General features: G+C 37.8%; 1 protein-coding gene across 1 annotated transcript; it reads left to right on the top strand.

Annotated features, from left to right (window-relative positions):
- The first annotated feature begins 5,032 nt into the window (after nucleotides 1–5,032).
- On the top strand, nucleotides 5,033–7,864 carry LOC132556877 (toll-like receptor 4). Its single transcript, XM_060221329.1, has one exon. The coding sequence runs from the start codon at nucleotides 5,054–5,056 to the stop codon at nucleotides 7,706–7,708; it is 2,655 nt and encodes an 884-aa protein (XP_060077312.1). The 5' UTR covers nucleotides 5,033–5,053; the 3' UTR covers nucleotides 7,709–7,864.
- Nucleotides 7,865–14,099: the final 6,235 nt, after the last annotated feature.

Raw genomic sequence — 14,099 nt, 5'->3', positions numbered from 1 at the left:
AACCAATTTCAGTGAAATTCTGCAGAGGTAGACGGTAGGGAGTAGAGAGTTAGGGGTAGACAGTAGGGAGTAGAGGATAAGAGGGTAGAGGTAGATAGTAGACGGGAAGAGGGTAGAGAGTAGAGAAGTGTGTAGAGGGTAAGAAGTTGGAGAGTATGGAGTAGAGGTAGGGAGAAGAGAAGTAGAGGGTAGAGTTAGGGAGTAAAGGAGTAGAGGGTAGGGAGTACAGGAGTAGGGAGTACAGGGGTAGATGTAGAGAGTAGGGAGTAGAGGTTGGAGAATAGGGAGTAGAGGTTGGAGAGAAGGAAATAGAGGGGTAGAGGTTGGAGAGTAGGGAGTAGAGGTAGAGATTAGGGAGTAGAAAAGTAGAGGTTGGAGAATAGGGGGTAGAGGTAGAGAGTAGATAGAGAGTAAGGAGTAGAAGGTAGATAGTAGGGAGTAGAGAATAGGGAGTAGAGGTTGGAGAGTAGGAAATAGAGGGGTAGAGGTTGGAGAGTAGGGAGTAGAGGTAGAGATTAGGGAGTAGAAAAGTAGAGGTTGGAGAATAGGGGGTAGAGGTAGAGAGTAGATAGAGAGTAAGGAGTAGAAGGTAGAGAGTAAGGAGTAGAAGGTAGAGAGTAGGGAGTAGAAGGTAGAGAGTAGTGAGCAGAGAATAGGGAGTAGAGGGATAGTGGTTTGAGAGTAGGGAGTAGAGGTTGGAGAGTAGGGCGTAGAGGACTAGTAGGTAGAGAGTAGAGAAGAGGGTAGGGAGTAGAGTAGAGGGGTAGACGGTGGAGGGTAGGAAGTAGAGGGGTAGGGAGTAGAAGAGAAGAGGGTAGGGAGTAGAAGGGTAGAGGGTAGGGAGTAGAGAGTAGGGAGTAGACGGTGGAGGGTAGGGAGTAGAGGGGTAGAGAGGTAGAGGGTAGGGAGTAGAGAGGTAGAGGGTAGTGAGTAGGGAGTAGAGGAGTAGAGGGTAGGGAGTAGAGGGGTAGAGGGTTGGGAGTAGAGGGTAGGGAGTAGAGGGGTAAAGGGTAGTGAGTAGGGCGTAGAGGGGTAGAGAGTAGGGAGTAGAGGGGTAGAGGGGTAGACGGTGGAGGGTAGGGTGTAGAGAGGTAGAGGGTAGGGAGTAGAGGGGTTTTATACGTCCCTGAATCAAGTCATCTTCGTATGAGCTTCAAAACAGGTGAGCATTACGATATCAACACAAGACTGTCATAATTAAGGTGAAATTCGCTTTGGTACACGCCAAGTTAAAAAAATAAAGAAAGGATTTTTTCTAATTTTTACGAGATCACATGACGAAAGATGACAATTTGATCTTTCTAAAGTTACGTAAATGGCACGTTATTCAGAGTCAGGTATTTATTTCTCTGTATCTTTATATTCTGTATTATGCAATTTATCCAATGACGCCTTGGTTTTTCTTTGATCTTTTCCTGGTGATAAATCCCATACCATGCGATATTTTAGATATCACATATGTGATTGGTCCACTTCTCATTAGGGAGGTGGTGCCCATTTCCAAGCTGGCGAGACAGATAAACAAAGACATAGGAAAGATTTCGAACAAATCTTTAATACATAAAAAAACGAGAGAGATTTTGATAAATTGATATTTCTCGTTTTGACCTTAGTTAACACATTTAAACAGTTCTGGTAAAAAAAAAAGTACAACGCGTTACTTACGCGAGAGCAGAGATCAGCATCTGAACACTGCATAACCCTACATTGAATAAAAGTTCACATACTTGTCGACGGTCTGTGATAATGTTATATCATCGAGATCGCCGAAAACACAGGCGTAGATGTTTCTAAAGTCTATTCATACATGTACGTTGTCCAGCTCCGACGTCTCTGACATCTACTAACGAAATGAATTATTACTGTGACAGAAAATGGGATGGGTAAGAAAATAGCGGGAAAATCATCGACTTGTCACATGACACTAATAGGTTCTAGCTCCGCCCCTTGGCACGTGGATGAGAAAACCTCGGTGGTCATTGGATAAAACAGATACATAATTGACACTCGTAATGTATGGATATATCACACTCGTCCTTCGGGTATATATATATGCAAATGTAGTTGAAGCCAGCTAAAGCGCCTTCATCACGGAAGTAATTTTATGTCTTGTACAGAAAACAGCATATTGACACATAAAGAAATAATACAGGGAACATGATTTTTTGTCTCAATATTCATTTACTGTGAAATTTCAGTATTAACACGACCTTGGGAACGACTGGCCACAAGTCGTGTTGTGATAGCCTGATGGTTTGAATGATAAGTATGAGCAAGTTGACAGACTTCCTTGATGACTAATTTGTATAAAGGTTATACTGGCTACGGTCACACTCTCTGCACCACTGACACATGTCATGGCAGAATCGAATGCGTGACACCTCGTGGAAAAGACTAGTTTGATCCTTTGGTGTACATCAAACGAATCTCAAGGTCGCATGGCACTATGTTGAACTGGCATTGAAGTCGGGAGTCCCACCAGTCGGTGATTGATCAGGGTTTTTCTCCTGACACTCGCTTCACACCAATAAAATTACTTCGCTTGTGCCTTCAATTTTGTCATGAAATATTCAAGGGTTGCAGAGAGCGATAGTGAGCGTAACCCCCGGAGTATCGATGATGGTTCCAGGGGTGCAGAGAGCGATAGTGAGCGTAACCACGGAGTATCGAGGATGGTTCTAGGGGTGTGTAGAGAGCGATAGTGAGCGTAACCCCCGGAGTATCGAGGATGGTTCCAGGGGTGTGTAGAGAGCGATAGTGAGCGTAACCCCCGGAGTATCGAGGATGGTTCTAGGGGTGTGTAGAGAGCGATAGTGAGCGTAACCCCCGGAGTATCGAGGATGGTTCCAGGGGTGCAGAGAGCGATAGTGAGCGTAACCCCCGGAGTATCGAGGATGGTTCCAGGGGTGTGTAGAGAGCGATAGTGAGCGTAACCCCCGGAGTATCGAGGATGGTTCCAGGGGTGCAGAGAGCGATAGTGAGCGTAACCCCCGGAGTATCGAGGATGGTTCCAGGGGTGTGTAGAGAGCGATAGTGAGCGTAACCCCCGGAGTATCGAGGATGGTTCCAGGGGTGCAGAGAGCGATAGTGAGCGTAACCCCCGGAGTATCGAGGATGGTTCCAGGGGTGTGTAGAGATCGATCGTATGCGTAACACCGGAGTATCGAGGGTGGTTCCAGGGGTGTGTAGAGAGCGATAGTGAGCGTAACCCCCGGAGTATCGATGATGGTTCCAGGGGTGTGTAGAGAGCGATAGTGAGCGTAACCCACGGAGTATCGAAGATGTCATATAGCTTGCTGAAACCACGATAACAAGAATGATAATTATAATTCAATGAAGCTTCATGCCAAGTCTGATTAATCATGGATTCGGTTCCTAACGTTAGCTTGACGGTCCACTAACCACTTAACCGATTCCAATCACTTCCTGTATCTCCTAACTACATGTAAAACATGTGGCGTCCGATTTAGTATTTCTGACCTGGAATCACTTAGAGGTCTAACTGATGCTTCGACAAATACTGTATTATATGTATGTATGCTGTATTGAAATACTGTATTATATGTATGCTGTATTGAAATACTGTATTATATGTATGCTGTATTGAAATACTGTATTATATGTATGTATGCTGTATTGAAATACTGTATTATATGTATGTATGCTGTATTGAAATACTGTATTATATGTATGCTGTATTGAAATACTGTATTATATGTATGCTGTATTGAAATACTGTATTATATGTATGCTGTATTGAAATACTGTATTATATGTATGCTGTATTGAAATACTGTATTATATGTATGCTGTATTGAAATACTGTATTATATGTATGTATGCTGTAGTGAAATACTGTATTATATGTATGCTGTATTGAAATACTGTATTATATGTATGCTGTATTGAAATACTGTATTATATGTATGTATGCTGTATTGAAATACTGTATTATATGTATACTGTATTGAAATACTGTATTATATGTATGTATGCTGTATTGAAATACTGTATTATATGTATACTGTATTGAAATACTGTATTATATGTATGCTGTATTGAAATACTGTATTATATGTATGCTGTATTGAAATACTGTATTATATGTATGTATGCTGTATTGAAATACTGTATTATATGTATGCTGTATTGAAATACTGTATTATATGTATGTATGCTGTATTTAAATACTGTATTATATGTATACTGTATTGAAATACTGTATTATATGTATGCTGTATTGAAATACTGTATTATATGTATGCTGTATTGAAATACTGTATTATATGTATGCTGTATTGAAATACTGTATTATATGTATGCTGTATTGAAATACTGTATTATATGTATGTATGCTGTATTGAAATACTGTATTATATGTATACTGTATTGAAATACTGTATTATATGTATGTATGCTGTATTGAAATACTGTATTATATGTATACTGTATTGAAATACTGTATTATATGTATGCTGTATTGAAATACTGTATTATATGTATGTATGCTGTATTGAAATACTGTATTATATGTATACTGTATTGAAATACTGTATTATATGTATGCTGTATTGAAATACTGTATTATATATAAGCTGAGTATGTAATTGAAATCGATGTAAAAAATAAATAAAACTAGTTAATTGAATTTAATGTAATTACCGGGAAACAATTAATCGTAGACATTTCTTTTTGAGAAACACTATACATCTTCCGGTAAGTTGTGTTCCGTGATTTTATTATGTTTACCAGGTAACATGCCCGTGACCAGATGACGGTATATAATATTTGCTGTGACGCACTTCCTGTTGTAATAAATGTATTGATAAATGAAGAGTTCTCATGATGTCGTTGTATAATAAGTCCATCATCATATCAGATTTGCTCATAATTTTTGGTTTTTTTTTCGTAAAATCACATCAAAATAAACAAAGATATGACAGTTATTCACTTGTTTTTGTATTATATTTTCAGGTTTTTTACCACTCCAGATACGCTGATCAGTATGTCTTGTCGTTTAATTCCATATATGCTGGCCGCCATTTTCCTAACCATGGTCTGCCTAGCCAGAGGAGAGTTAGATGTCTGTCCATTTCCTTGCACATGTACTGACAAAGGAAAGAGAATTGAAGTGTTGGATTGTTCAAATCTTAACTGGAAAAAAATCCCTTCCAAATTTAGTTTCCCTTCTTCCTTAATACGCCTGTCTCTTGCCAACAATAAGTTAGCGGTGCTTCACAATGGGACATTTAGAAACCTACCGGATCTCCAGACACTTGACGTATCGCACAACCAAATAACAGTTTTGGAAAACTCCTGCTTTGAGGGACTTCAGTCGTTGATAAATCTTAATATGAGCTATAACAGTCTCAAGATGACAACAGAAGTGTATTCTCCGGGAATATTCCGATTTCTTAAAAATTTGAAAGTTCTTAATATCCACGGAAACATCAAACAATCGACCATGGGTCAGAATTACCCGGATGTGGCACTTTCTGATCTCGAGTTCCTGGAAGTGCTGGCCATGGATGGATTACCAGCTAGCATATTTGGAGATGGGTTCCGGAAACTAAAACATTTGACTGTCCTAGATATGTCGGCCAAGCATGATGACAGTTTCTGTGTGTTGAACGACCTTTTCAATACAACATTCAGTAGCCTGGACAAGTCTTTATTGTCTGTAATGAAGTTAGTAAGTTGCTTTATATATCGCATAGCACCAGGAACGTTTTCAATGCTTAAACACTTGTCTGAATTAGATTTGTCTGAAAACCACCATATGGCTTTCGGTGGTATGAAGAACGCAAGCTTTGGATTAGACCTAACAAATATTCAGGTTCTGCACCTAAATGCAATCAATAGACACAGTGATCCTTGGACGCTTAATGCAGACGATTTCGTTTATTTTAATACGACAAAAATTAAAAACTTGACTTTACATACCAATAAAATCACAAAAATTGAAAATGGCGTGATAGACCTCCTTCCAATGTCGTTAGAATACTTCTCTGTTAAGGACAATATACTGACTGACGCACGCTTTATGACTAGTATACCTCGCCTGGAAAATCTCGTGGTGTTAGATATAAGCTACCAACTGGAATATTCCTCAGCAGCTGGACAAGGGAACAACAAACGATACCTTCACGTATCTCCTTCACCAAGTCCAACCGGGAGAAAAGAAAGTGCAAAGCAAGTCCGCAAGTATGCTATTTCTAAAACGTCTTTTCTTACCACAAAATGGGATATTTCGCATTCACGACAAACTGCGACAAACACCAGACAATATCAGAACTTTTCTTTACATCCTCAGAATAACAAAAGGAATGATGTGATCAATTTACCTGTGAGTATGCGGAAAGTCTTCGGAAGTCATCTTAAGCTCAGTCCTTTGACTGTTCCGGCTTTCACATTTGATTCAAACAACTCGGTGGAATTTCTTGATCTGTCGTCAAATGGAATCCATGCCTGGTATGGGAAATGGTCAGGTTTACATTCCTTGAGATTTTTTAATCTTTCCTTTAATGCTATGTTCCGATTGGCTCCAGACACATTCGGTGACATGGCTAATTTGCATACTCTCCTTCTGAACGGGAACAGACTCGGTCTTACTATCATGCAAGACAAGCAGTTTCTCACTTTTTCCAACCAGACAAAGCTAACTTATCTTAATTTGAGTGATAATGGTTTTACCGATCTACCAGAATTTGTCTTTGCCAAACAAATAAATCTGAAACAACTAGATCTCCAGCAAAACTTTTTGCCTGTCATAAGTTTCCGAATGAAATCGTTAGAAAATATAAGAGAGATCAATCTTTCAAATAATACAATAACACACCTAACGCGTATCAATATGGATGAGATGGATTATTTGGTAAAGTTGTCAAACTTCACTATCGACTTGACCGGAAATCCTTTACTATGCACGTGTGACCAGTTACAACAACTCCGGTGGATGAAGGTAAGAAAATTCCTGTTCCGGAACTTGAAGAGATACACGTGTAAAGCTAGCAATGGTAATATTGTTTATCTTGCTGCGTTGGGTGACATGACAGGACAAATGGAAATAGACTGCATAGCAATGGAAGTAGTTCTCATTTGTGTGTTTCTGTTCTGCGGACTGTGTTTTATTCTTGCGTTTTCATCACTGATCTACTATAAAAAGTCTCGCCTAATGTACCTCTTCAGTGTGGGAAGGAAACATATTGTTCCATTAGGAAACAATATTAAGGATGCCGCAACAAATGAAGAACAATTAAAATTCACAGTGTATGTTTCTGTAGAACCTTCTCAGTCAGTCAATGAATTTGTTAAGCGTTTCGAGGCTCACATGAAAAACAAAGGCGTTTCTATGTGCATACCGGAGTTACATTGGGATGACCGATTGAAGGAAACAACAGGCATAGTTCATGCCATGAACAACAGTGCCTGTGTAGTGGCTTTTATAGATAACGACTACATGCTGTCGTTTCATCGTCTTTTCGAATTTGAGGTTGCTGTCACTGAAGGAATTCAGAATCGATTTAACAATCTAATCGTTGTGTTGTTAGAAGACCTAGACGCAAAACATTTTCAAATGAATGATTTTGTTGTAATGTACTGCCGAGAAAATCATTACTTTGATGTTCGTCGGTCTCGAGGTAAATTATTCGGCGAGTTAGAAAATGAAATTATGAGATATAAGGATTTTTCTAACAAAAGGACATAAATCTCTGACTATTTGTAAAGTCTGGCAATTAATTCTGCTTTATTTAACAACACATACATGTGCTTCTTGACACGTAAATAATTTTATTTCATTTAACCTATGGACGGTCGTCAGATTGTATTTATTGTCAATATAAATGCCATGTGGATGACAGATAAAATGACATACCATGTGATAATCATTTATCTGTCAAATTGAATGTAACCTGACGACCGTTCACTAGTTATATTTATCAACAGTTATATTTATCAACAGTTTATATGTTTATTCACTAGCCTCCTGAAAATCATCTGAACGTTTAACTTTAATGTATGTTATATGCGGTACAGACCAAAGCTTTGATGAAACGTAGATCAACATGTCGCCAAAATCACGTCATATACGTAGCATGGAATCTTATATACTAATATACTTTGTAAAGAACAAACATCTTTTTAAGATATCATGTCTTACTGCGTTTGAAATCGCTTTAAACAATTTTAGCGAAATAAATAAGACCTTTCTTTATAAATATACTTATAGCCTTCTGTTAATACATTTTAAAACACTATGTATCCCTCTTTTACCCACACCTGTATCACTCTTTTTTATTACCAATGAATACCTTCATACACATAAACATGTACACTCTCACTGACAACCACCACTCCCTTCCACACACTTACACACAAACACCATCACACCCACACACCCTCACCTACATCCACACACACACACACACACACACACACACCACTTGTTCTGTTACACACAAAACCAAATCTCTCCGTAACAGATAAGACTTTACTAGATATTCCAAGAAATCCTTTTCATATGTAAACTTACATATAGTAAAAGCTGGAAATACAAAATAACAGATATTCAAATGACTGAGTACAAAATGGGGATTTCAGTACTCTCAGTACTTTGATCAGACGTGAAAATTTAACCAAAATGTTTCAAATTCAATGTTATACATAAAGACTAACTATACTTGTACTGTCATGACAGACGGACTGCAAGACACCAAATGATAATGAATACCATGGTATTTCTCACAATAAAATTAGAACAACGACGTGTTCTCGTTGTGGAGACAATTAACGTTGGAATCTCAAATTCCACAATTACACTCCTGTAATTTCATAAAAACAACAAGGTATTTAATACATTACATGATGCAGTAATTTGCAGTAAACTAACCTACGATAGGCCATACAGATGTTTTGAGTTAAACACAAATCTGATTTCGATTGAAATGGGACGGAATGTCCAATACAAATTTTTCGATATAGGATAAACTCCAGGTGAATCCAGACAAATATATGGTCGACATCAAGTATCTATACACTCGTATAAAATCCCAGAATGTTATTATTTGTATCACTTACACTGTGTGGATCTCCATGAGTGTGAAACTTGGTGAAATGTATAGTACCGTGCTTTCGGTTTACAGTTCGTCCGAGAACCTGCCAAGGGCGATAACTCTAAAAACTATTAACTACCCACTAGGGCTTATAGGTGTCACAACACTATGCAAATCCTATATAAAGACAGCACACCACTACACACTCTCACTCCAACCCACCCACACACAAACGTGCATACCCTTACTGACAACCACCACTCCCTTCCACACATAAACACACAAACACCATCACACCCACACATACCCAAATACCTCACCCAAAACCACCACCCCCTTCCACACATATACACACAAACACCATCACACCCACATGCATCACCCAAAGCCACCACCCCCTTCCACACATATACACACAAATACCATCACACCCACATACCTAACCCAAAACCGCCACCCCCTTCCACACATATATACCCTCACCCACAACCACTACTCCCTTCCACACATACACCCCACCGTCACGTCCAAACCTCACACACACACCCACACCACCATATACCCTCACCCACAACCACTACCCCCTTCCACACACATGATGAAGTAGAAGACGTTTACTCTTTGTTGTTTTTCAGGAATCTCCTTGAACATCTTTCTTTTGTTTATATATTTACCCTAGTTTGTGGAATTGGAGTTTGAATATGACTATGTTGCTATGTTGGTACTTTCTTGATGCTTTTTTGTGTGTATTTTTGCTGTTTGTTGACATTGTCCTTTAGATTTATTTCTTTTTTCGGAATCTTCTTACTTTCCTGTCCCAAGGGGGACCTCTTACTCCATATATGTATCCCCTCTTAGTTCTGAATCTTTCTGCCTTTCCTGTCCCAAGGGGGACCTCTTACTCCATATATGTATCCCCTCTTAGTTCTGAATCTTTCTGCCTTTCCTGTCCCAAGGGGGACCTCTTACTCCATATATGTATCCCCTCTTAGTTCTGAATCTTTCTGCCTTTCCTGTCCCAAGGGGGACCTCTTACTCCATATATGTATCCCCTCTTAGTTCTGAATCTTTCTGCCTTTCCTGTCCCAAGGGGGACCTCTTACTCCATATATGTATCCCCTCTTAGTTCTGAATCTTTCTGCCTTTCCTGTCCCAAGGGGGACCTCTTACTCCATATATGTATCCCCTCTTAGTTCTGAATCTTTCTGCCTTTCCTGTCCCAAGGGGGACCTCTTACTCCATATATGTATCCCCTCTTAGTTCTGAATCTTTCTGCCTTTCCCGTCCCAAGGGGGACCTCTTACTCCATATATGTATCCCCTCTTAGTTCTGAATCTTTCTGCCTTTCCTGTCCCAAGGGGGACCTCTTACTCCATATATGTATCCCCTCTTAGTTCTGAATCTTTCTGCCTTTCCTGTCTGGTTAGTTCTTTGTTGATAGAAATCTCCTTATACCTTCCATCATTTTGAAATTGAATTTATCTCCTACAGAAGTTCTGTAGTATTTTGGAAATCATCGATAACAAAAACTTGTCACGCGGAACATGCGTATGTACATACATAATTCAAACTATATAAACCAACATATTATACAGATACACATACATGTAGTTACAACATGTTATATACGATGTATGACGGAATTGGAAGATATTTATTGGTGTCAGATTTTTATACATCTATGTATACATACATATACAACTTATATACATGTATCCATAGTGGATTCAATATGATATTATCAATTCTTATGTTTATTTTTTCCTCTATCTGATATTTTAAAATAATACGTGACGATAATGACCATGTTCAATTCAATTAAACTTGAATTTTGTTTTCTGTCTTGAACTAAAGTATATAAAAACTGAGCATGAATCAGAATGGTGTTAGCTGGAATAAATTTTTGAAAATCAGAAGTTTGGCCCAATAAAGTAATATCTTCTTTAATTTCAAAAGGCTGGTTAGTTTTCAAGTGTATCCATCAGCGTATGTCCTGCCAGTGTTACTGGAGAAGTGTAAAAAAGAGGTTCTATGGTTTTACTGCTTTCTTGACATAGAGCACATAACTCAAGTTGTCTATATCCAATTACACATGAATAATGGTTTAATGAAAGTATTTTTTATGAATGTCTGAAAATGATCCATTGAATGCTACTGTTTTTGGTTATTCTGAGAGGGAGAGAAAACTAGCTTTCGGGTAAAAGTTGAAAATTATTGGATAATAGATTTTTCTTTTGCTGTGTTAGTCAGATTTTTTCTTTTGATGAGAGTATTTTTTTTACGTCGCGGGTCTGTCAGAACTCTTTTGTTGTGTGAATGGAATATTTGTTTAATTATTCACCAGGTATGTGCACCGCCATCATTCAGTGATGTAAATGCAAAATGGACTATGGCATCATAAAATGTTCAAATATCTTACAATATCAACAATGTACATCAACAATAAACGGAGAATAAACAACGGATTTATCAGACGAAGAAAATGTTTTTATGTCTAAACAATTTTAACTCCGGGCTGAGAGCAATAGAGTGGTGGTACGTGATGTTGCACATTTTCAGTGCGTTTTTAAATTAGTTTCTAATCTATTCGTTTTAAAACGAGAAAGATTGTCCTACATGGTGAGATGTACAAATGCTCCATAATGTATAAGTACGTGATCAGGTATGAGCACGGTGTTTACTTCCTGGTTGCAAGACGAGCGGGAACACAATTTCGCTCACTTACGTAGCCTCCTTATTTTTGTAGTACAGCACAGTATACAAAACAAACCTTCAGCATAGATAGAGCTTAAAATAATGCTTAAAAATGTTAAAAAGCCAATATGTTTCACCATTGTACTTTCACTACGTAAATGGAAAATTACAATTCATTTTAAATGAAAACTTATCTTCTTTAAGGTAATCATATGATATCAATGCTAATAAAACAGGGTTAAATAGGCTTATTAACCTGTTATCTTTAGTAATGACTTAAACCGTGAAAGTAAATGTAAACGGGCAGACGCCAAGTAATGGGGCCCTCGCTGTTGTTAGCTGTATTCGATTTTAAAACATTTTTTTTTATTATAATCTGATGAAACGTTATTTTAACGTGATATTTAGTATGCAAAATCTAATTGGTCCCTGGGATTATTATATATATATTAATTACCTGATGATTGCTTTCGACGAGAGCCATTGTAGGTAATGTTTCATTTTCAAAACGAGCTCAATCGGAAGTGCTTTATTTAGAACAATAAAAACACAACTGGAATCTGGCATAACTTGACAAATAAACAACAACAACAACAAAAAAAAAACATTATCTACGACTAGCTGGCGAAAAATGACAAAGTATACGAGTTTACGATCCTAGCGATATAACATACCCTTGCGCTAGTGCACCATCAGATCAAAATGTCGCCTTCTTATACATTTTGTGTCCGACTTACGATAACAGGTGGATTGCAATCTTGGATTATGTCTTTGGTATTGATATGGTTGATAAGCTAACCCACTTAGCGACATCTTATCTGTTGTACTTAAATCAGCGACGATTGCTAGCCTAGCCTAGTCAATCCCCCCTCTTAAAACTACTGCTTTTAATCCAGCACCGTTCTTTCCGAATAATGATATAAACAAACCACATGTGTTGTATTTGTCCCTCCGTCCACTGTCTGACACAATATTTTTTCCGTTTAGAATGTGACGAGCCCACTCATGTATTAATTTTAAATGATTGAAAATGGCGCGAAATCTATATATTACACTGATGTCTACACCGATGTCTACACTGATGTCTACACTGATGTTTACACGGATGTTTACACTGATGTCTACACTGATGTTTACACTGATGGCTACACTGATGTTTACACTGATGTTTACACTGCCTGCTTGTATGTTAAGCATTTCATTGATTTCTATATTTTACACTGATGTCTACACTGATGTTTACACTGATGTTTACACTGCAAGCTTGTATGTTAAGCATTTAATTGAATTCTATATTTTACACTGATGTCTACACTGATGTTTACACTGATGTCTACACTGATGTTTACACTGATGTTTACACTGCCGGCTTGTATGTTAAGCATATCATTGATTTCTATATTTTACACTGATGTCTACACTGATGTTTACACTGCCTGCTTGTATGTTAAGCATTTCATTGATTTCTATATTTTACACTAATGTCTACACTGATGTTTACACTGATGTCTACACTGCCAGCTTGTATGTGAAGCATATAATTGATTTCTATATTTTACACTGATGTTTACACTGATGTCTACACTGATGTTTACACTGAAGTCTACACTGATGTTTACACTGATGTTTACACTGATGTCTACACTGATGTTTACACTGATGTCTACACTGCCTGCTTGTATGTGAAGCATATCATTGATTTCTATATTTTACACTGATGTTTACACTGATGTCTACACTGCCGGCTTGTATGTTAAGCATTTCATTGATTTCTATATTTTACACTGATGTTTACACTGATGTCTACACTGATGTTTACACTGATGTTTATACTGATGTTTACACTGCCGGTTTGTATGTTAAGCATTTAATTGAATTCTATATTTTACACTGATGTTTACACTGATGTTTACACTGATGTTTACACTGCCGGCTTGTATGCTAAGCATTTCATTGATTTCTATATATTACACTGATGTTTACGCTGATGTTTACACTGCCAGCTTGTATGTTAAGCATTTAATTGATTTCTATATATTACACTGATGTTTACACTGCCAGCTTGTATCTGAAGCATATCATTGATTTCTATATTTTACACTGATGTTTACACTGATGTCTACACTACACTGATGTTTACACTGATGTCTACACTGATGTTTACACTGATATTTACACTGCCGGCTTGTATGTTAAGCATTTCATTGATTTCTATATTTTACACTGATGTTTACACTGATGTCTACACTGATGTTACACTGATGTCTACACTGATGTCTACACTGATGTTTACACTGATGTTTACACTGCCGGCTTGTATGTTAAGCATTTCATTGATTTCTTTACACTGAT

Source organism: Ylistrum balloti, unplaced genomic scaffold (assembly GCF_031769215.1).
Source record: "Ylistrum balloti isolate Yb309-2 unplaced genomic scaffold, AGI_CSIRO_Ybal_v1 Utg370598, whole genome shotgun sequence".
NCBI classification, from domain to species: domain Eukaryota; kingdom Metazoa; phylum Mollusca; class Bivalvia; order Pectinida; family Pectinidae; genus Ylistrum; species Ylistrum balloti.
This window is presented reverse-complemented; position numbering and strand designations above follow the sequence as displayed.

Bases quoted from the DNA above. Each gene is read 5' to 3' on its own strand.
- LOC132556877 (XM_060221329.1), top strand. From the start codon at position 5,054: ATGGTCTGCCTAGCCAGAGGAGAGTTAGATGTCTGTCCATTTCCTTGC.